Here is a 24,766-nt window from a genome sequence, read left to right as displayed (position 1 = left end):
TTTTTTTTCAGGCCCATGTGTTTTGTAAAGCAGTTGGAGATTCCTCCTCATGGCAGCTACAGGCCCAGCCTCATCCCTGCCACACCACGCGCTAATCTGGCCAAGGAGCTGGAGAAGTATTCCAAGGTGTCCTTCGATTATACAAGCTTCGACGTGCAGGTGTTCGGCAAGCGCATGCTTGCCCCAAAGATGCACACCAGCGAAACTTCACCCAAAGCCTTCAAATGTGAGCAGGATTAGTCACAGTTTATGAACGCTATGTATAATACACTCCTTGCAGCGCAGAGATGAGTGTAAATGGTGTGCTTTGTGAATAGTATAGATAAGGTTTAAGATTCTTTATTGTCATACATCAAGGTTAGCAGTAATTGAGTTTGGTAGAGTGCTCTTCAATAAAAGGATCAAGTCTTAACTATTAACTAGCCTAATGTTCTCTTTTTTCCCATAGCCAAACCTCCATTCCCCAGGGCCTCCCCCCCAAGTCCCAGCTTGCACATTGGTTATGGAAAAAGCTCCTCCAGCAGCTATGATTATTCCCATGATGCCGAAGCCGCCCACATGGCTGCCACTGCGATCCTCAACCTGTCCACACGCTGCTGGGAGAGACCAGAGAACCTCAGCATCAGACACCAAGATAAGGTACAGAACATAATCTCATGTAACACAGCCAGACTTTTAACCAATCACAGTTAATTTTGTTTTATATGGAATTTAGGGGTGGGTTTATTGGAAATACACTGCCATGATAAAAACACATAATCACATAATCATCAATCAACTTCATCAATCATTGGGGTCCACACATTTTAGCAATTTCCATCAAGAAGGGAAAAATTGCAGATTACTTTAGAAATACTTGTAAAACCAAATTGAAAAATTTCTACTATGTAATATGATACTGGTTACTTTTACTGAAACATCTGTCGTTTACTAGGATAACTGTTTTTTTTTAACTCTTTCCCCGCCATTGACGAGTTATCTTGTCTTTTAGAAGACAACGCTTCCCCGCTAAAGACGAGTTTTTACGGGTTTTCGTGTTTTCACTGTTATACACTATTACACATCTTCTGAACAAGTACAAAACCTACCGAACGAGTACAAAACCTCCCGAACAAAAACACACGTGAACAAGAAGGAGAAACAAGCAATCTCTTATCTAAACAGATGCATATTAAAAATAACTAAAAAACTAAAAACAGTAACTAAAAACAAACAGTTGCCAAACATTAGCCAGTGCCTAGACATTTGCAATAGCAACAGACTAATGTTGGCTAGTTAAAAACTTTAAGTAGTGATTCTAATAACTAAACAAAAAATTTAGTCCCGAAGCTGTTTTGATAATACAGCAGCTAGTAGCTAACAAGCTAATTTTCAGACTAGTGGGTAGCTTTGATAAAACACACACCCTGCAACCAAGTTAGCTGAGGCAATAATCAAACATTTTAGCAATTTGGTTCATTTGGATTAATTTTCATTTCATTCAACTGAATCACAAATTCTTCTTTTGATCTGAGTCTTTGATCAACAGTGTTCGTTCTCAGAAGCTCCTATAAATAATTTTACATATTTTTGTACTGAAATAACATTTTTTGATTCATTTATTCAAATTAGGGTGTTTTCTACCCTTATTAGCTGCATTTAGTTTAGTATGTGTTCAATGTGATGCTGGCACCCTAATTAAGATCCCTATTGTTTTTATTGTGCCAGATGAATGCTGCTCTGATTTACTCTGATCTACTTAGCTTAGCAGGCTACAGTTTCAAACTAGCTTCCACAACACTGTCATACAATGTGTAGATTTGTAATTGTTAATAAGAGTGGTTTATAATGGTTAGCATCCATTAATTGAAGGAAGTCTGTCTCTATGTGTGATTGATCTTCAGCAGGGTTTGTGTCAGATGAACGTAACGTTAGTTAGAATGTGTTTTGCTTGCTGTTGCGATCTCATTGCGTCATCTCCCCTCCCTTTCATCTGTCCCTCCATTCGTTTCATCCTTGTCTCCTCTTCATGTTGTTATTGCATTAAGTTGATAGTGAGCTCCCTAGATAGGGCAGGACCAGGTGCTCCATGTTCTTTTATTCAATATTACCATGGTTAATGCAAATGAGGGCATCTCTCTCTCATTCCCTCAATCTCCTGTCCCTTTTTTCTTTCTTTTTTTCCCTTATCCCTTTGTACACCCAAAAACACCCCCCCCCCCCCCCCCAACTAAAAACTCTGGGATCTATATTGTAATTGGAGAAGTTCTTTCCACAATATTGTGATTTAAGAAGAAAAAAAAGCTTTCTCCTCAGCCCAGGGAGTGACTACTTCATCATTTTTCGATTTCCTGACTTTTTTTTAGCAGAAAGGGATAAAAGGGGAAGATTAATGGGCAGAAAGGCCCAGTGGCTCAATGCTAATTAGACTGGGACTGCTCTGGGATCAGTGCCTACTGTGTGTGCACATCTCCAACTTCATATTCACGCACACAAATATGTAAACATGCCCATTTTAGCACTAATCCATGCATCATCATCTACATACAATAGGAACATATGTAATGAAATGTATACTTTGTTGTTAAGCTTTATTCTGTTTGTTTTGATTTTAGTGCATAATTTTACTTTTCTAAGAAATAGCATTGCACTGCCTTGGCAAGGACCCACAACACCCTCCAAACACCCACCACATTTACAAACACCCCACAAACACCCACTGCATTTACAAACACCCACAACACCTTACAAACACCCACAACACCCTACAAACACACACCATATTTACAAACACCCACAACACTTTACAAACACCCACAACACTTTACAAACACCAACAAACTTCCTACAAACACACACTGCATTCACAAACACCCACCACATTTACAAACACCCCACACCCTGCAAAAACACCCCTCAATTATCTACAAACACACACCACATTTACAAACCCACAACACCCTACAAACACACACTGCATTCACAAATAACCACCGCATTTATAAACACCCTACAAAAACCAACCGCATTTACAAACACCAACAACACCCTACAAACTCCCTACAAACACACACTGCATTTGCAAACACCAACAACTCCTTACAAACACCCACCTAATTTACAAACACCCACCACACCCTACAAACTCCCTACAAACACACACTGCATTTACAAACACCCACAACACCCTACAAAAACCCACTGCATTTACAACCCCCTGCCACAAACACCCACCACATTTACAAACACCCCACAAACACCCACCTCATTTACAAACACCCACAACACTTACAAACACCCACAACACCCTACAAAACACACACCATATTTACAAACACCCACCTCATTTACAAACACCAACAACACCCTACAAAAAAACCCTCAATTATCTACAAACACAAACACCCACCGCATTTACAAACCCACAACACCCTACAAACACACACTGCATTCACAAACAACCACCACATTTACAAACACTCTACAAAAACCCACTGCATTTACAAAAACCCCCTGCCACAAACACCCACCTCATTTACAAACACCCACAACACCCTACAAACACACACCACATTTACAAACACCCACAACACCCTACAAACACAAACACCCTACAAACACACACTGCATTTACAAACACCCGCAACACCCTACAAAAACCCACTGCATTTACAAACCCACAACACCCTACAAACACACACTGTATTCACAAACAACCACCCAAACAACAAACACCCTAAAAAAACCAACCGCCTTTACAAACACCAATAACACCCTACAAACACACACTGCATTTACAAACACCCACACCTTACAAACACCCACCACAGCCTACAAACTCCCTACAAACACACACTGCATTTACAAACACCCACAACACCCTACAAACACTCACCTCATTTACAAACACCCACAACACCCTACAAACTCCCTACAAACACACACTGCATTTAAAAACACCCACAACACCATACAAAACCCACTGCATTTACAAACACCCACATCACCTTAGTAACCACATAGCAATTTGTTAAAAAAAAAAAAAAACAAAAAAAAAAAATACAGCACACCCAAGTATCTGTATAGCAAGACCTTGGTAACTACCCACAACATGCTTACAACCAGCAATGCGTTTACAAACACCCACCACATTTACAAACACCTAAAACACCCTTTGCAGCCACATAGCAACACCTTGGCAATCACCCCATGACACCCTAGTGACCGCATAGCAATGCCTTGGCAGCCAAGCACAAAACCCAAGCAACCACATAGGAATGTGCTAAAAAACACATAAAACAACATAGCAAAGCCTTGGCAGCCACCCACAACATCCAAGCTTTGTCATGAGGAGTTTTGTACCACTCAGATCATTTTGTAAAATGTAAAAAAATAAATTAATAAAATTCTGTGATAATGTTAATGTAAGGTTGTTTTTTTTTCATCATCATCATCATCATCATCATCATCACTGAGCCAGTTAATAATTATGAATTAATTTATTTGTTCCTGTTGTAGAGTATGGAAATTGAGGTGGATGAGAATGGCACCTTGGACTTAAGCATGAAGAAGCCCATAAAGAGAGAAGTGGGCATGTCTTGCGCCAGCCCTGAAGTGCGTTCCCCTGATCTGTCTTCATCATCTTCATCATCATCCACATCTCTTCACCATGTCAACAGCAGCATCTCGCCCCACTCTTTACACACCTACAAACAAGAGGAGTGGGAGGGGCCTCTGGACTACACCAAGCCCAATCGACAGAGAGAAGAGGAGCTAGAAGAGGTACGACCATTTGCCATTTCCTCTTTCACTTAAATGAGCCCTGATCTATCTATTGTTGTGCAAACCAGCATAATATACATTCTATCTTTGCACAGATGGACCACAGCACCCAGTCATTTGCCTCGTCTGACCTTGAGGATTGCGACATGATGCAGGAGAGCCTTGATGACAGGAAGTACCCTGGAGAGGTCACAACCCCCAGCTTCAAGGTCAGGTTCCAGCCCAAGGACAACAAGAAAGAGCTCCTACTGTAAGTCACATCAAATTTGCATGTGTTTCTGTGCATAAATTGATATTCAGCACAGTGGAAACATTTCACTCAGTCAGGCATTTGTGTTTGTCCTTTGCAGGTGTCCCACTCCGGGCTGTGACGGCAGTGGACACATCACCGGAAACTATGCATCCCATCGCAGGTATACAGTGTTCGGAGGTCACCTCTCTGTCCTTATTTATCTGTCCTTTAAAAGGGAAATATCAAATAAAACAAGACCTCACGTGGATGTTATCTTTCTCTTGGTTAACTCTCGCTTGCTCTTTGCTTTTTACACCGACTTGGGATGTTCTGGGTTCTTTCACTTTATCTTCTCCTTCTCTCTTTTTTCTCCCTTGTTTCTTTTCAATATTTTTAGCCTGTCTGGGTGTCCTCTCGCTGATAAGAGTCTTCGGTCCCTCATGGCAGCACACACAACTGAACTCAAGTATGTCTGCTCTGCTTCTGATCTTGGTCTTTGTTCTCGTTCACTTGGGTCTGCTCATCTAAACGTTGTTTTTACTCTTTTCTTTATATTTCTTTCTAAAAAAATATAGTACTTAAGATTCAACTTAATATTATTGTGAAATTACAGGCAGCCCCTGCCTTTGGTCAAGTTTACTACAGGTAATATAACCCATCACATTTAACATCTGACTTCACTTTCCCAGATGTCCAACTCAAGGATGTGATGGTTCAGGCCATATCACTGGTAACTACGCGTCTCACAGGAGGTATGGCCTGTTGAATAACCCCTCCCCAACATAATACACAAATAGGACAGAGAAGTTTAGTGATAGTTGTATATTAGACACACACGTGTATGCAACACTTAATTTATTACCCGTCCCCATTATTGAATAATATTTTAGAACTTGTGCAGTTTTCTTTCTTCTCTGTTTATCCAAAAGCTTGCTGAGGTCACTGTTTCCTAACCAGGCATGAGACATTAAGTAAATCATGTCTTGCATGATAGTTGGTGAAAAAAGACATTTTGTAGGTCACTTGACTTCTGTTTCTGTCAAGTTGCGCTTAGTAGCCCCTCCCACACTGGTCCCCTCTCATTGGTCCAGACTTCTACTCCATATAGTTGTTGAGGGATTCAGCTAAATTGGGCCACTTTTTGGCATCTGGGTTAGGAAAATTGTCCCAGTTTATCTTAATTCGCCTTCTATTACATATCAGTATGTTTCAGTTGGCTGTGATTTGGTCACATCATGTAGCATTATGCTTTCAGTGAGATAAAATTGGTAGAAACTTGTTGCATCGTGCCTGGTCAGGATATGGTGTATGCCTGCATCTTTCTTAATAGTAATTGAGTTTGGTTTCCTACATTGCTTTGGGTCAGTAGTGCTGGATCCTTATTGTTCTAAGTTTCTAGCTCCTCTGATCATGAGCTGCATACTCTCTATTTTCAGTTTGTCTGGGTGTCCACGGGCCAAGAAAGGTGGAATAAAAACAACTCCCATCAAGGACGACAAGGAGGACTCCGAGCTCTTAAAGTTCGTACTACATAGAAAGCCAAAGGCTTTTCCCCTTTACTTACTATATGGTAAAAAGGCACAATTTAGGCGGGAAAATTGTAAAGAAATTATCAAATGTTTGTCCAACCACACAGTCATTTAACAACAGTGTAAAGCAGTTTAGAAAACCCCTCTTTATTCAAACAGAAGTGATTTAATCCAGCATTTCCATCTAGAACCAAAAAAAAAAAAAAAAAAAAGGACAAAAAAAAAATAAAAAAAAAAAGAAAAAAGAAAAAAAAAAAAGAAAAAAAAAAAAAAAAAAAAAAAAAAAAACACTTGTGATCTCAAAATACTGCTTGTGTTTTACTTTGTTAAATATCACCTTGGCAACCTTCCAAATAACTCACTTGTACATGAGCTTCTGAGTCAGTGCATGTAGCCCCGCATGGCAAACTAGTGCTAGTAATGTTCAAATTATTTTGGAAAATGGCATTGTGTGTTTTATCCCATTGTATAACTTCTAAAAGCAAGAAGACAAAGATGCCTAGTTATACTGCCGAGGAAATAAAAACTGAATATATTACAGCACAGATGGCTCATGGGGTATTGAAATATTGCGCATGTTTTTGTTAGTAAGTCATCTGCAGTGCAATGTGTGGGTTTTGTGTCTTTTTTTTTTTTTTTTTTTTTTTGCGACTGCCAAGCGTAGGAGCTTTTTATCCACATGATTCCACTCCAGTCAATGAGCAGCCAGCATATGGTGGCACTCAAGCTCCCCAATGTGTAAAAATTTCTATTTTTTTCAGTTTATTTGAATGTTGTAATATTCACAGTCACTGTTGGGCAAAGTATGTAGCTAAATATGGCCCTCTTTACAAAACTGAATAGAGACTCAAGTGAGACAGAGAGTAAACAGATGGGAACTGAAGTCAATGGCAAGGTGATATTTCTGATGGGATAAATGCTCTCACGATCTCTAACCAAACTCATCTGTTTTATTCTCTCAATCATAATTTTTTTTTTCTTCTCTCACAGATGCCCAGTGCCAGGTTGTGACAGCCTGGGTCACATCAGTGGGAAGTACGCCACTCACCGCAGTGCGTATGGATGCCCGTTGGCAGCCAGGCGGCAGAAGGAGGGTTTGCTGAATGGGTCTCCATTCTCTTGGAAGGCATTTAAGACAGAAGGCCCAACCTGTCCCACACCGGGATGTGATGGATCGGGACACGCCAACGGCAGCTTCCTCACCCACCGCAGGTACTTTAATAGAGAAAATGTGGTTTTGACTGCTGTGTGAGATTTGTTACAACCAGTGGCCTTAGTTTGGGGTGGGAAACCTATTGGGAAACAGTCATTATTTTTGCACTTCTTACTAAAGATGCGCTTACATTAGTGAAACTTCAGCAATATTTAATGGACTAAAGCCCTATTTGGACAGGACTAGTTTTCCTGGAGGAGGTTAGAGAAATGTGCATTTCTTAGTTACACCCAAATCTGTATTTTCCAAAAAATCACTGGACCTTTGAGAAATCTAATCCATCAAAATGCATGGTGACGTATTGTTTGCACACTAATCTTCTGCATGTTTTGCACTTTTCAATATGGATGGCATATTTTATACTTTATAAAGAATAAAGTATAAATATAAAAATAAGGAGAGCTAAATTGTGGGAAACTTCTACCTGACCAGTGTCAGGTAAGGTACATGTCTAGATTTCTCTGCTCAATTACAGGGGTTCATTATGAGCAGCCACTTTTAGAAACTCATGTAAAGTTTATTTCAGTAAGGTTTTTATAATAAAGTAAACTTTTATGAAAAATAATTAATTTTAAGATGTGTTGCATTTAATTCATGCAGCCACAGCACATGACCTTCTGTAATGCCTGTATCCAGAACACACATTCACCACTGCAATCAACATGGAAATGTTAGTCTCATGTGGTATTTAATCGGTATATAAAATTACAGACATGGTTTTGATTTGTATTGTAACATCATTCGGGAAACTAGTCTCATCCGAACAGAACTAAAGTTGTCAATAGTGTAGCAATGCATGAAGCACTGTTTGCTCAAAGGTCTCTTGCAAACCAAGCAGCTTTATATTGGTTCACCTCACATGTTCCTTATGTGAAATTCCTGGTTTCATTGATTTTCTATTGAGATGATTATGTTTTGCCTGCAGAATTTCACCATATAAAGGTAAATGTGACCGCAGCTTCATAGAACAGAAATTACACACTCTACATTTAGGTTTTAGGGTGCTGGCCAAGTCTGAGTCATTATGGGAATGCTCATGGAGCAAAGGTGCTGCTGCATTTTGTGATGATTGATGATGAATCAATTATGTTTGGCCCTAGTCTCTCAGGCTGCCCCAGAGCCTCCCTCAACAAGAAGAAAGCCAAGTTCCCTGGAGAAGAGTATCTCAGCACTAAGTTCAGAGCCAGTGACGGTGAGACATCCCATATTTACCTCCATCATCCCTTCTGTCATATTTTGTGGGACAGTAAAGGTGACAACATTTCTCTTTTTCTTTACAGTGTTAGACAATGATGAAGACATCAAGCAGCTCAATAAAGAAATCAATGATCTCAATGAATCCAACAATGAGATGGAGGCAGATATGGTCAACCTTCAAACACAGGTTAGCCACACATCTCCCGGCGACTAAAGACCACATATATAAAAAGTAACAACATATTACTATGTTTTTTTGGACATGTTCCATAGGAAGTTGAAATAATCTGCTTTTTCGGTGATTCAGATCACATCCATGGAGAAGAACCTGAAAAACATTGAGCAGGAGAATAAGGTGATTGAAGAACAGAATGAGGCATTGTTTATGGAGCTGTCTGGACTAAGTCAAGCTCTTATACGGAGTCTGGCCAACATCCGTCTGCCTCACATGGTGAGTTACACACACTCCTACAGCAGCTTCCATAACTTTCCTTTCCTACATGAATTAGACACACCTTTTTAAAACCACCATTCCGATTTCCATTGCAGCAGGAGCCAATCACAGAGCAGAATTTTGAGAGCTACGTGAGCACCCTTACTGACATGTACACCAATAAGGACTGCTACCAGAACCCAGAGAACAAGGCCCTTCTGGAGACCATCAACAAAGCGGTGAAAGGCATTAAGGTCTGACTAAGCCAAAAGATGGGGATGAGAAACAGAAGTGTGGAAGAGAAATAGAAAGTGGAGCCATTGGGAAGAGCATACATATGACACACAAAAAGGGCATTCAGGTTTTTTTGAACAACAATCTAAACCTTCATCCCAGGGAGCATTCTGTGAGTTCAAAAAGAGGTATATAATATATATTATTATGAGGACCAAAATCCACAAAAGCTGCTGGATTGGAAGTTGAAGATGGAACCAAATCCTTTATTTATGGAGAAAAGAAGAGACAAACCAAGTTTTCTTTACAGTTTTTGTTGTTTTACATTCAAACGGTGAGAAGTTTTGAAAGAAGAAGAAGAAACTGGGAGTAGAACTTCCAGAAGATGTACAGCCCAGGCTTTAGGTGAAAGAGATTAGTGAGGATTCTGCTCCACCGAAACAACAAAAGTGACGATCCAAATACAAGTGATCTGTACGTGAGCCCCAGCAGAACAGACATATGCAGTGTTTGCTCATCTTTCCATCTTTTCCCGAAGAAAACAAAAGTGGTTTTGGGTCGTGGAAATGAGAGTATGTTGTACTAGCATACAAATTGAGCGAATGCATGCGTGTGCAACCTTATCAGTGCCATGCAGTTGATTCTGTAAATTGCACCTGTTGAAACACAACATTTCTCGGCAGCCATTTATTGTTTATTGGTTTTTTTTTAAGAGCTACACAAAGGAGCATTAGCTTGCTCAAATTTATCTGTGGTAATTACACTGTAGGAATATTTACCCAGCGTAGTCATATCTCTTACATATGAACAATGAGTTGCACTTCATTTCAGTCCATTCAACATCAGACAAGATGTTGGGTGTCACTGATCTATAAATTATAGGACACTTGTCCAGACACTACTGTAATTTATTTATATTTTGCTATAATTTAATTTTAACTGTACTATTTATTTGAATTCACCTATTTAAATATCCACAGCCCTTCTGCTTATAGCTTCTGCAAGGAACTTGCCACATCAATATTTGGAAAGAGAGAAAAAAAGTACCACTAATTTTTATAACTTCTTTTCATTTGATAATAGAGTTTTTAAACATTTTTTAAGTGCAAATATTTTTAACCAACAATGTTTTGATAATTTTGTAAAATTTTCTTTCTCTTTCTCTCTACTTGTGTATCTATCTCTATCTTTCTCTATTTGCATTTCATTTTAGTTATTTTATTTTTTTCAAATTTCCAACACAGCTGAAGGAGAAGTATCATCTCTATTTATTATTTATTTAATATTTATGATGAAATTATGAACTGTGACACAGTTGTAATGTATATTTATTTTGTAACGTCTCCATGTGTTTGTGAAGTCTTAGTAGTCTTGAAGAACTTTGGCGATATAAAAATAAAGACAAAAAACATGTTTTGGACTACAGAATAAAATATGATTATCGAGGGTTTTCCTTATACCAGCATTACTTCCTATAGGAATGTACAGAGAAAAAAAGCAATTCCAGTACTGTGGAACCTACAGCTTTGACTCTTACCCTGTCCATCTCGACAGGAAGACGACGTTCCTCTGGATCCTCTTGTGCTTTTTTTTTTCCTTTATACCTCCTCAATCTCTCAGTAGTGGCCAAAAACTGTTTCCCCTGAACAATCCTAATGAATTCCAAAAGGATTATTTTTACTTTCTTGCTAAACTTATCTTTGTCGGACCATGGGAAGCGGGAGGGGTCGTTTTTGCGGGGCGGGGCACAGAAGACGAATACCAACCATCCTGACAGAAACTCTTGAACCACAATGTCCTTACTCGACTAGTATCAGACAAGCATACACCCGTGTAGCCTTATACTAGATTTTTATTTCCTTCGATGCACAAAGTGCCACTGACCTGTGCTTTCGTTACCGACTCCGCCCATTCAGCAACCACACTACCCTCGGGTCATGTGACCGTGGCATAAGTGGGGATTGTTACAGATGCCTTTATTCCTTTGCCGTGATGGCTATACCTACACAATATATTCATTCTGTAAAAAAAAAAAAAAAAAAAAAAATAACTATATATAGTATATAAACATACATATATTTTTACAGTGTAATTGTTAACTCTTTTTCTCTTATAATAGCTAAACAGAAACAATATCCAAATATCTTTCCAAAAGCTGTGCGTCCTACTATCGATAGAAGACTAAATAATATAAAAACGAAAGACCAGTTAACTGTGGTTGCAGGATACAATGTGTTTTATAATATAAAAATGCACATTTCTAAAGCGAAGAATACAAGGAGGTTTGTAGAGTTTCCTATTTTCTGCGGTCCCGAACATCACTGGGCCTCTGTATGTATCTCAGCCGCATTAATGGGACAAATGGTTAACAGATTATCTTAGGTCTGTAAAGCGTTTAGACGCATTGTAACTGTGCTGAAAGTTCTCCTCGGTGGATCTTGTCTTTAATATTGTATGGTGTTGTGCAGTTCTGGTGGGACACGCCACACTTAGATACGTGTGTAAAATGCCAGTCATCGCAATGACATCTGTATGACTCATAATAGCACGTTGTGAATGAACATTGTGCCTCTATTCAGCCGTTCGTTTTGTTAAATACTAAACAGCGGTCATGTTGCTCATTTGCTATTATGGCAGCAATATTGTGAATGGATAGACATGTGTGTGCACTTTTCAAAAATCTTGAATGCCAACTAATGACCTTTTCAACCAAAAGGTTTTTCTTCTTTGTGTGCGCATGAGAGTGTGGGGGTGTGTGTTAGTAGAATTTTTTTTTTTTTTTTTTTTTTTTTTTTTTTTTGAAAAAAAGGAACAAGGTAAAATGGCTACTGGATAACTGTTCATTGCTTCAACAGAATTGGGATAAATATTGCAAATGTCGCTTTAGAACTTGTTCGTTGGTTGTTTGATGTGACTCTGTATCCTGTCTGAAATGTCAAAATGCCCTTTGCACCAACATCTTGTTTACCTTGTTGCCAGTACAAAAAAAGACCCTCATATCCATCACAAAAATTGGATGTACAATATCAGATCTGTTAACTCTCGTCAACAAGGCCTTCGTTAAAGAGGAAACAAAAAAAAGATGTGGTTTGGCATGCCCTCACACACAGAGAGAAAACAAAGGAGATGCTATATTTGCCCCATAAAGTCTTTGTTCCATTTCCCACATAATGTCAGATCAGCCATGCATTCGCCTCATTCTGTGGTAACTTTTCATGCTGGAAAGATGTATGCATTGCATTTCAATACCACAGCGTTTCCGCTTTGGTTTAAGAGCAATCTGAAGATCGTTTGTCTATCTGTAACGGCAGAGCTTTCTTCCTTCTGTTAATTGCGTGAGGGGATACTCACTACAGATGTCATATCGCTTATTTAAGATGGAGGCACCATTTTCGATCTGCTTATTACTACTGACGTGAGTATAGCCTAAAGCCTGTGTGAATTATTCTTCACTCAAGCTGCTTCTTAAATGCCTGCTGTCAGTGATGATGAGCAGCTACGAATGTTGCTACGGTGAGGTTGAGTGTTGTGAATCTGCCTAATAATGTAGCATGGTTCTCTGGAGACAGTGTAGCATCTGCAAATAAAAGTTAGCATATTGTACCCTCTCCCCGTGTGAACCCAAATAAGGGTAGATTGTAGCACCTTGTACTGAGGAGTGTCCGGCCTTTTGCAGACTTGTGCCAACTGTAAGGTCAATTAAAATGGTTTTCCTCTGTCATTTCATGAGAAAAATAAACAGCCTAAAAAGTCGGAAAGGTTACTGGTTTGTCCCATTAAGCTGATATAACCAAAATGGGGCCCTCCTTCTGTAGGGTACTGTAGCTACAGCTCTGTGGTTTGTCTCATGTGTGCCTTTTATCAGCTTTCTGTCCCGCTGCAGGAAAGGGTTGTGTTTACATTTAAGGATGGGTCACAATCCCACTCAGGACGCCAACTTTTTCTAACTTTTGTTTGGGGGGGGGTGGGGTTCAGCAAAGTGGTGAACACCAAGAGCGGATCATATTGAAATCGATATTTCAGCTGAGTTGTTCAACATGAAATAAATCACAATATGTAACACTATTCTTCCCAAAACTGTGATTCTGATTCAGGTATGGAAATCGTTATGGTGGGTCATTTCATCGAGTAATCATGGAACGTATCACCAGATGAAGCATTTATGCCCAGGCGCATTACTCTGACAACAATGGGATTCTGTACATTTGTAATAAAGAACAGTGTTTGTTGTATTCCAAGAATACTTACAAGTAAAATGCCGGGGGGGAAAAAAGAAAGAAAACAAATTGGTATTTTAACCCCCGGCCAAGGCTTGTCCTCCTTGCGTCCTTGTTACAGAGAATCAGCTATTTTTACTGGTGGATTTTGTAGCCACACAATGATTCACCTTTAAAAATGTCAAAAAAAGAAATGGGTACTGTTCCAAAATACTAATAACAATAATAAGCACTTTCACCAGTGATAGACTACATGTTTTAGTCACTTTTGTAGCAGTGGTAGTTTCAATTGCCAGGTTTTATTTTCTGTAGAGCAGGACAAGGCTATGGCTAGTGCGCTGATTCAAGCAACTTTGAAATGAAGTGTTAGTTGGTTTGGATTGTCGACCGTGGTTTGTGTATCCTTGTACCTGTGCTCATTGATATCCAGTGTTAAAAGAGACAATAATGGTCTGGTTTGTGGAGGTATGTTGTGTCAGTTTCAAAAAGTGTTAGATATGGAAAACATCAATAAGAGTCAATAATGTGATCTTTTGGAGATGATACACTTCCTACGTGATGTGTGGTGTGTGTGTGATGTGTGTGTGTGTGTTGTGTGGTGTGTGTGTGGTGTGTGTGTGTGTGTGTGTGTGTGGTGGTGTGTGTACTGGTACTGGTATCTGTTTTATGACGGACAAAAAATGTGTAAATTACATGGGTAATACAACGTAAAACATGGTTTATGAGGACCCAAAAGGCTTTACAGCACATACAACACAGTGTGTTGTGAAATTCAAAAAAATGCCATAGTAGTCCTGTGATGGGTTTTCGGGCCATATAAAATACAGTTTTGTACAGTATTAAAAAAACTATTATGCCTATGGAGAAGGTCGTCGTAAACCACCAATGCAAGTGTTTGTGTTTTGTTTTTGTGCTTGTTAAGGTCAAAAGTTTGGATACAAACACATGCTGAAATTCTTTTGGTTTTGCACTTTTTTTTTAAGTCGCTCTGCATGATTCCATCTGTCTTCGTTGATTAATCAATTTGATACCTGAAATTCTGAAAATGATGAGTGTATGCCAATTGACTAGTATTTTTCTTTCATATATTTCCATGCTTGTCAGCATCATGCATAGTGCTAGCTGTGATTTGAGAACTTGTTGTTTAAGACAGTCTGTTAGGCTTTAAATAGCATATTTTATAGATAGGGAGGGAGGATAAAGACTACCACACTAAAAAAAAAAACTACCACACCACAAGAACAGGTACTATCTCAGCACGAGGAGGATTCATATGAAACCTTCCAACGGTATCTATCTAATAATAACGACAAAATGATTATAGAAAAAACAGACTTAAATGAATATATCACATAGTTAATCAAACAACATCAAATATATCCAAAATAAATGAAAACCATTACTGTTCATAAGAATAAGAAGAAAAATATAAAAAGGACGCGCACGCAGCCATTTGCCGCCACAAAAAATGAAACTGCTTTGAGTGCATTGACATGAGTCTCAAAAATATAAAAAAATAACTGCTTTGAGTGCATTGACATGAGTCTCAAAAGGTGTATGAGGGATTTTGAACTTGTATTGTAGTGATGGGAAGTTCGTCTCTCTCTCAAACAGAAAATGAGTGCGGAAGCGCTCCTGAACCAGCGCTGGACGCGAGGAGACAAGATCAGCCGCTGCCGGCCCTCTTCTCAGACTGCAGAGCCGACCAATCAAAGGAGTTATACGGAACCGCCCGGCCAATCATCACGCCAGAAACTTGGGTTTCCTGCCAAGTTGCACAATTAGAGGCGAAAAAGAGCGTTATACATTTATGACATCATCAGTTCTGTCTGTCAGCACACTTATGAAAGGGAAGTCAGCGTTGTATTACCGCAATGTACGCAGTTCATGCCAGCTTGACCTAGAATGGGTTTTGGCAGAGCAGCCTAACCCCCCTCTGAATGAGCCGAGATTTTAAAGTGTCCCGCATCCCGTAATTATGAAGAATTGGGCTGTTCAGCTCAACCTAATTTAATTTTTAGAGCTTTCTTGCATTATTTAGGAAAACTGGAGAGGTTTGAAAGCGGGGATGTCCTTGAGCTGCTTTTGTTTGCTATCTTTCATCAACATAAAAGAGAGTCTCTCTCTCCCATCCTATCGCCTCCCCCCTTTCCTCTTTCTGCTTAGGTGTGTGTTTTTGCCTTTAAGTGGATGCATCCCTCCCTTCATTTCTCCTCTCTCAGTTCACACTCTTCTTCCATCTTCAGCGCCTGCTTTTATTTGACAACAGCCAGCCATTTTTATTTTCGGCACCCATCATATATCGTGTCATTCCTGCATTGGGGAAGATTATTCATTGTGGAGAACGCGAATTCGTAATGGGGGGCTGAGTATGGGGGGACGCAAAAAAAAAAAGAGCGAGAGAAAGAGGAGAAACCCGCCGATGTTAATAATCGTTAAGGGTGTACTGAGGAGAGGACGAAGTAGGAGACTTTGCGCTTCATGCCTCCAGTGGGCCCATAAATGTATTTTTTTTTTCACTGTGATGCGATACGATGTTTCATCTGATAGCCACAATTTAGATGCTCGGATCGAGTACTAATTTGATAATGTTTAAAGAGGATTGTGCAGTTGGCAGGCAGGCGTCTTTTAAGAGGCATCCAATTAGATATGAATACCAACTCTCGATTTCTGATCAGCCATCCAGCCAACTGTAGACGTCGCCAAGGTAATCGGAGCCAGCTTATTCTCATGCTACACCGACTCTTACAAGGGGAAAAAACACATTAGCGTTGATACCAACACACACAAACACAACCTCAATCTCAGTTGCAGTCGGTAGTTGAACAGGCTGCGCGATTGGAGGGAGGCGATCAGATTGAGCTGTTTAAGATCGCTCCCGGAAGGATGGCTCCCAGCTCTCCTTGGCGACAATATCGCCTATTGCCTCTGTAATTGGCCAACTGCTTTCCCGCAGGTTAATTCTGGAAGTCATGCAGTGTGTCCTGTTCACTCCAAGTGACCTGTTGGCCAGTCGGCAAGGCCGTGTTGTGTCCTTGTTCTTGTAAATGTGAAAAGGAAATAAAAGCCGTTCATGTTATGCGCACAAGCCCAGAGGAGGCGGGTTCCGACTCTTCCTTCAAGTGTGAATTCATGGCCCCTAAGGCCGAAGCACTTACATCATAACGCTGGTCAGAAGAGCGCACAGGAAGGAGAGTCTCCCATCCCTCGCTTGCATATGGAGAGGAGAGCGACACAACATAACTAACTGTTTAGCACAAGGGCCGAAAGGGATGCTCGTGGAGTTCCCGAGGAGCGACACTCTTAGTGTGTAACAATAACAATTTGTGGCTTAAACTATACGCATTTCGTTGCATTTTCTCTGCTCAATTTCTTTTACAGTTCATTTCGACACATCCCACTGTGCTACTTTTCATAGTTCTCTCAAACACCACTCACAAATTCATTGCTCTGCCCAACAGTTGTAATTAAAAATGCCGGGGATTAAGGACAGGTGTGAAAAACAGTAAACGGCTCTTCGATTATGATATCTACGACAAGAAAAGATGACAAACGTCTTGCTTGTCACAAACACATTCAATCCGCATTGCAGACTTTAATGAGGTTGGAATTCACAATAAATAAAAGGAATCGCAAAAACTCTGAACCTGCACCGCCAGCGCTCACCTTGCGAAAGAGATGCGTATGCTAGTGGTTCACACAAAACATGAATTAGTCTCACGCCAGGGCTCCCTTAATTCGGGCCTTGTTTGATTCAATGTGTTAGACACATAAGGAGACGGCAGTGAAAGACCCGAGTGAAGTACAGTGCGAAAGAATGTAAATAAAACGACATCGCATATCTGCCCTGGCTGTTTGTGCTCGGGGTCAGAGTGTGTCACAGAGCTGCTTGTTTCGGAGATAACTGAGAGAGGGGCTATTAGAAGACTCCAAGCCTGGGCGAACCATGCACATAACACAATGCTCAGTCGTGTATACATCCACATAATACCCGGGCCTATTTGATCATCAATGTGAGGGGAAAACTTTCCTCTCTAGGCCGGAGAATCAAGCTCATGAGTTGTGAGAAGCGAGTATCTGCATGCATTAAAGCCGGCTTGTTGCTTCTGAGATCGCATGTGCTTGTGATCAAAAATGCCCTGAGAGAGGAAGAGAGATTCACTCTGTGTGCACCTGTCTGCCCGGATACATACACACACACACAGCCAACTTTCAACTCTCTCATCCATGTACGCAAACTCCCTCAAATCGAACACAACACACTCATTATCCGCCCGTGCTGAAAAGTCGGCAATCAACAGGAAGTGGCACTGCCAGAGAGAGTGCGCAGGGATAAAAAGAAAAGAAAGAGAAAGGGAGCGTGTGAAAGAGAAACTCCTCTGTGAAAGTGCAGTGTGCTTGCCCTTGCCAGCTCCAGCGCTGTATTAAAGGCGGCAGCTGGGAGCGGGGGTGAGCAGCATTTCGCGGAGGGTCAAAGAGGAGAGAGTTTCGTGGATTTTCAAGGATTCCGTTTCCATTTAAATCGCAGGTAAAGTAATCAAAGCTAATGGCGCCATTGTGCCGCCAGAAAAGATCCAATGGCTTTACAGTGAGCAGACTTCCCTGCATCTGTGTGTGTGTGGGTAGTGTGAGTGAGATTAGAGAGGGATTTGACACTGCTCGCCTTATTGTGCCAGAAAGCGCGCAGTGAGTGTTGCAATCGGGGATTCTCTGTGCAGGAGTCCGAATATTACAGTGATTTGGCAGAGCTGCCTGATGTTTTAGGTATTATTCTCGTTGAGTCACTTTGGTTAATAGCGTGCCGGTATTGTAATTACCCACTCGAGCTTGCTACATCGGGGCCAGTTGTGTGAACGCAAATGGGGCTCCACTCTGGCAGATAGCCATGCTCTGCGGTCTCTCTCTGTCAGTCCGTACTAATCCGATTTCATTGTATGTTCACGCGGCCTCAACAATTCTTATAATTCGCTGCATGCTAGGGGTACAGAAGAAGTGCTAGGAAGGAGGAAAACACTGAACAATGTTACTGTGATTTAAAGGTTGGTTTTTACCATTAGATTCATCTATCCACATCCTATCCATCTATCTATCTATCTATCTATCTATCTATCTATCTATTATATCTAGCTATCTGTCCGGTACGTCAGTCCGTCCGCCTGTCTGTCTATCCATGCTATCCCATTGAGGCATGTCTGACTGTTCTAGTCTTGACTCTCTGCATTTTTTTTCTCTGGAAAATAGTCATGAGTTGGCGATGACTGATGACAACGCCGCACCGCACACGGGTCCAAAGCAGGAAGAGAGGTCAGTGAACCTCTCTCTTCTTTTCTCGCCTATCTTTCTCTCTTTTTCTGCTCACTCTAAAACTCATTTCTTTCACTGGTCAGCGGAGCATGTCTTTAATATGTTCACTATAGGCATATCTAATAGTTTAAGCTTCTCACACATAAATCTGCCTCTTGGAGTCGCTCCTAGAGGTTTGTTGCAAAGAATAATCCTTCTATGCACTGTGGTAGCATTCGTCATGTTAGATGGAGGCTTTGTAGAGAGACGAAGAGCATTGACAGATCGAGCAAACACAATTGTCGCAAAGAAACAAGTACAGACAGCTATAGTGTACAGAATCTCCCACATACGGTCACGCTACACTACCATCAGTAAGTTCTGACTAACACTCCTACAGCTTGTAGAGCACGAAAACTTGGTTAGTAAGTTAGTACATCATGCCCCCCCCCAACAATGAAAAAATGTGTATTTGGAGCTGAAGATCATAGCTTTTAGCAATATAGGGACAGTCATTTTAGTAAATGTCAGTAGAACTTCTTCTTAGCCATTCTATTTCTGAACGCCTGATTTGAACGATTGCTGTGCGAGTTCTGGAAGTTCGTCAAGCTAAAAGCCCCCGAAAATAATGCAATGGCACTTGTCATTACTAGTATCTCCTTGTGTGTTAGACACTTGGACTCTACAATCTATGGTCTAGTGCTGACTATTATATACATATTATCGGTAACAAGACTGTTTTTGCCTGCTAATTATACGTCTTAGAGAATAAGTTCCAAATGCTAATGCATTGATACCCAACATTTACTTTAAAGCGGTTGATATAGTATATAATTACATTTATTTTACTGCTGACAGCTCTTTGACAGTTTTTAGTTGTTTTAAGCGAAAATAAATTTGATTAGAGTAAGCTGCAATGTTCTTTTTTTTTTTTTAACCATCTACAATTTCTGATTCTGACTTCACCACTAGAACTCAAATGGGACAACCCGCTTAATCATATTTCATGCTGAATGTCGTGTCTATTTGCACTTTTTTTTTCATCCGTCAAGAGCCTTGATGTTTTTGGCTGACTCAGGTGTTGGGTATAATGCAATGTATGGCGTATATGTATCCTGCACAGTGTGTGTGGGGTTTCTTGGTAATGCAGAGTCCATGAGTGTTACTGCATATGGCCTCCCGGGGTATCTGTATATAGTTTGTCAGATTCTATTGATTATTGTGGTTCTATGCAATTATTGTTGCTTTTAGATTTTTCTGCTTAATTCTCTGTTCCTGATTGTCTCTCCCTCTTCCTGACGCAGTTCCCTCAGCAGATTGTTTGGACAGGAGCTGAGGTCTGAGAGACAGCATTACGTCTTTTGTAAAGTTCAATTTGCCGATTTTTCCTTCTGGCGAGCAATTTTTTGGGCTTTATGTCTTCAAATCCCATGTTTGAGCATGTTGTTCTTTGTTTGGTTGTCTGTTTTTTTTTTTTACATTATTTGGTTTCACAACATGCAGCGCATCTCCGCCCTGTACAAACAAACCATTTTAATCGTTACTCATTTGTTTTCAACAATTCTTATCATCAACAAAATTTGCTGTCAGCAAATGAAGTGACAATATAAAGTGTGAGGAGTGTCCACAGCTTTTTCACACACCTTTTGTTTCCTTTTCCTGATCAAGCAATTGTTTCTAATGACCAGTGTCTTCTAGTTCCTATATAGACCCTAACAACACAAAATCTGTGTGCTAGTGGATATTAAAGCCTCATATATTCTCAGTTTGTGACGTTATTCTCCCCAGACTTTTTCCTCTCACGGTTAAGTGCAATCTATGAAGCCATTTACAGAAGGGGAGAGTGGAATCAATTATAACGCGCATCAAAATAACAAGGGGTTACTGCGTTTGTAGCGACGTCAAACAGGGTCACCGAAGTAAGCTGCCCGCGCTCTCCAGGCCGTTTTCTGGCCTCGGCGTCTAAACAGAGCTTCTGCTCACAGCTCATGCCACCCAGCGAGACAGCATGCTTTTCATATCCTGCAGCAAAACCGAATATAAATCCTTCAAGACCTGAGATGTTTATGTAATTATAAATGGTATTTCTAGTCCATAATAGCTTGTTTTAGTTGGATCTTGTGTCGTGTTCTTTTTCGTCTGTCACTAACAGTATTAACATGTATATCAAGTAATATACAATGAATCAAATAGTATGTTATTAGCTTCATATTATATATAGTATATATATATATGACTATGTATATATTATTTTTTAGTCTGTCTTTTTGTGTGTGTGTGTGGGTGTGGGTGTGTGTTCAAATGCAGCGTTGAAGACGAGATTCAAAGCATTCAACGTCTCTCAACCCTGCTCGGTAATAAATGCGAGGATACCATGTTACTAGGGAATTCCAGGTGAAAGATGGAAAGGTTTCATGTAACGAAAGAGGGGCCACCACAGGAAACGAAAAATCGATCACAAGCTCCCTCGTATTGATGAACCCTTATTATTTTGCTAAAATTTAAAAAATCGATTTTTTATTTGTTTTATCTGGCCATGAAAATACGGCTCCTGATGATCTATTGAGCCACAAAACCACGGCGAAATACCGAAGAACGCTATAAAGCATCTCTCTAATTTGACCCCCTCTAATCTGTTCAGCTGCCCCTACTCCAGGATGCAATGGCTCAGGTCTATCAGTGGCAAATATGCCCCGACACACCGAAGGTCGACAGATGACATGCCTGTGTCGGATGCTCCGTAGACACCCTTGATTAACGCCTCCCTTTGCGCGTCCCAACAGAAGCCTTTACTGACTCCCAAACGGGGCTGTTCCTACCACGCGTAGAACTAAGCACTTAGTTCATCTGAGCATGTCAGTGGATGATATCCTATGAGATAGAAAGTCAGTGCTATGCTATTACACTCACTCTCCCTAATCTACGAGAGTCCTGGCGAGGCAGGGTGGTAGGGTTATAGTTGATGTGAATGCGGCTATTGGAAATAACACATACTAGAAGCACATAGTACTAGCTTACTTTTGCCTCTCCTCTGTATTTGTTGAAACGTGGTATACATTCACAGGATAAAGTCCATTTAATAGATTGAGTCATGTCTCGATCAGGCAAGATGGTGTTGAACACCCGGTACTATAGCAGCCAGAATAGATCCGGGATTAATTGAATTTCCACCCTCCACTGCTGCCCTCCTCCCATGATCTCTCGCTCCCATCCTTTACTCTCTCTCTCTTTCTCACTCATCTCTCTCTCTCTCTCTCTCTCTCTCTCATATACTCACTACTCTCTCCTCTCTAACTCTTGCTGTTTCTTATTTTTACATGTGGTATAAGTAAAGGTACCAAGTCAACTGGCGGTGATGTTATAAAGGCCTTTGTAGCCAGCACAATTGCCCCCTACAGGTCAATATCGAACACTGTTTCCATTCCTCATCTGAGTTTTCCATAGACTGTTATAGCATGCTTGGCTTGCATGTGTGTCATGTATGTAGACATTGCCGTATTCATATGTTTTCAATAGTACTGTAAAAGTCCTTAATGTTGAAGGTTTATTGTCAAATTTTCTTTCTTCTTTCCTTTCTCTTGCCCTATAGTGCGTGAGTTGGACCATGGCCAGAAAAAGGCCGCTACAGGAGAAGCAGAAGTCAGAGCGAACCTGGCCTACACAAGAGGAGCATAGTCCCCGCCACGCTGAAGCTGGCGATGATATGAGAGGATTCAACACGACCTTTTGTTGAGGTTGAGGGCGAGTGGAAGGAGGAGACAAAGGTAAAGAGTACGCGGAGAGGGAAGGAAAGAGTGGAAAGAATGGATGCCAAAGCAGAACATAAAGAATGTAGAGAGGAATTCGGCAGCCGCGGATGTGAATGAATTGATGCAATGAATGGCAAGATGCAGTGCTTAGCAAACTCAAGGAAGGAAAGAGACAAGAAATAAATCCAGGGGGGAGCGAAAATATAACACTGTGTAAAAAAAGTGAAAAAAAGCGTGGACTCACGCAAAAAAAAACATTGATGAAGGGGCGCAATCCTGATTTCACACAAAAAGGACAGAGAGGGAGCACACCAGGAACTATTGTATAGTGCTGAGTCACAGAAAGTTCAACTCGGGATCAAGAGCCATGGCGAAGGGGAAGTCAAGACGAGGGGACAAAAAGTAAATATTATTAAAAAAAAGGAAAGAAAAAGGAACCGAGCTAGAAAAAGGGCAAAAAAAAAGGGAAAGAAAAAGGGGTCTGCTTAAAAAGACAGAATGAAACGATGCGAAAATTTAAAAGTGCGGAAAGGAGTAAGGACCTTGAAAAATAAGCGAAAACAGGAAAAAGAAAGCATAAAAAAAAAAATGAGAGACAAAGGGGAAGGAGAATGAAAAGAGGGGGAAAACGATGAAAACAGCGGACGAGTGAAAGTGAGGGGGAAGGAAAAATGAGAAGGGAAGGAGGGTGGGGGGGAAAACGTCAGGCCTGAATTAGACGAAAAAAAAGGTTCTTGTCAGAAACCCATAAAGAGTAAAACTAGGGGTGGATGCTATTGTATGGTAAAAAACAAAAGGTAGTGCAGTGCCGGTGAATCTGGAAAAAAGAAAAAAGAGGGGAAAAAATGAATGAGGGGAGGCAAGGGAAAAAAAAAGGAAGAAAGGGGGAGGGGAAAAGTGCATAGCAGATACAAAAAAAAACTACCAAGAAAGAAAAGTACGCCATGTAGGCTGCGTGAGAGGAAATAATCTGTTTTTAGGGTGAGTGAGGGATAAAACAAAGGGAGTGGGGTTTACCTATATAAAAATAAATGTAGTAACCAACAATCTGTCACTGAAAGGGAAGTAAGTGCATTGAAGTGAAAGAATAACAGGGGAGGAAATGGCACACCGACTTAGGAGGAAGGGAAGAAAGAAATCTTGGTAAGAGGGAGGGGAGCAGGTGAGTATGAGGGGATGGGTATAAAGAAATAAATGGAAGGCGGGGAAATGTGAGGCATGTCGAAAAAAAAGGGAAGGGAGTATGAACGTACTTAGTAGGAGAGGTTGGATGGTGGCTCAGCTCGAAAAGATAGAAGTAGGTGGGAGAGAAAAAGAAAGGGAGGGGGGAGAAGAGGGGAGGAGAGGAGAGAGGGGAAAAATGAGTAGGAGGGGAGGAATAGGGAAAAAAAAAGGATGGAGTAAAAAGGGGGGAATAAAGATAGAAGAGGGGGGAAAGGAAGATATATATCTATATATCTATATTAATACTTTTATTAAACAGTATAAAACATCAAACTATTAAGACAGGACAGTTATAAATTCGATTTCGGTATATTTTACTTGCTGAAGGGCACCGCGGCAGGTGTAGCGCCATACACATACAGACCCTATTCAATCTGCTTCTGATGCTGTAGTTTTTATGTTACAGGACAAGTGAGCGTCCCAACCCTTGACAGTGTGAAACACATATCTTCCCTGAAAAATTCACATTTTAACAATTGCAGTCTTTCACACAGAGGATGGCATCATCATTGAGGCATCCAACAAAGAGACCGCCCAAGCTCTCATCCTCTGAGCGATCTCTCTAACTACAGCACATCGTGGCCAACTCAATACCCCACCTCAACTCACAAACCCAACAGTCTGTGCCATGTCAACCCCAACAAACACACCAATGGTCGGTCACACATGGGAAAACAAGATAAAAAGCCTTTTA

At 40.6% G+C, this 24,766-nt stretch overlaps 2 protein-coding genes across 13 annotated transcripts in view; one reads left to right on the top strand and one right to left on the bottom strand.

Moving 5' to 3' along the window:
• The window catches only part of LOC109048352 (myelin transcription factor 1-like), a 77,635-nt gene extending 67,493 nt beyond the window's left edge, over window positions 1-10,142 (top strand). For 7 of the 12 annotated variants that reach the window (XM_042712731.1, XM_042712729.1, XM_042712733.1 and 4 more), the window contains 13 exons: window positions 12-226; window positions 449-639; window positions 4,498-4,761; window positions 4,857-5,011; window positions 5,112-5,174; window positions 5,391-5,459; window positions 5,683-5,745; window positions 6,430-6,513; window positions 7,513-7,734; window positions 8,836-8,927; window positions 9,016-9,119; window positions 9,240-9,383; window positions 9,482-10,142. In XM_042712731.1, coding sequence (XP_042568665.1) covers window positions 12-226; window positions 449-639; window positions 4,498-4,761; window positions 4,857-5,011; window positions 5,112-5,174; window positions 5,391-5,459; window positions 5,683-5,745; window positions 6,430-6,513; window positions 7,513-7,734; window positions 8,836-8,927; window positions 9,016-9,119; window positions 9,240-9,383; window positions 9,482-9,625 — 1,810 coding nt within the window. In that variant the 3' untranslated portion in view covers window positions 9,626-10,142. The remainder of the gene's footprint in view (window positions 1-11; window positions 227-448; window positions 640-4,497; window positions 4,762-4,856; window positions 5,012-5,111; window positions 5,175-5,390; window positions 5,460-5,682; window positions 5,746-6,429; window positions 6,514-7,512; window positions 7,735-8,835; window positions 8,928-9,015; window positions 9,120-9,239; window positions 9,384-9,481) is intronic. The other 5 variants (XM_042712730.1, XM_042712734.1, XM_042712732.1 and 2 more) reach the window with 5 other exon arrangements.
• LOC109050245 (sterile alpha motif domain-containing protein 10-like) overlaps window positions 1-24,766 on the bottom strand; it is an 890,290-nt gene that overhangs the window by 366,029 nt on the left and 499,495 nt on the right. The window lies entirely within an intron of this gene.

This window comes from Cyprinus carpio, chromosome A23 (assembly GCF_018340385.1).
Source record: "Cyprinus carpio isolate SPL01 chromosome A23, ASM1834038v1, whole genome shotgun sequence".
Taxonomy (NCBI): Eukaryota; Metazoa; Chordata; class Actinopteri; order Cypriniformes; family Cyprinidae; genus Cyprinus; species Cyprinus carpio.
This window is presented reverse-complemented; position numbering and strand designations above follow the sequence as displayed.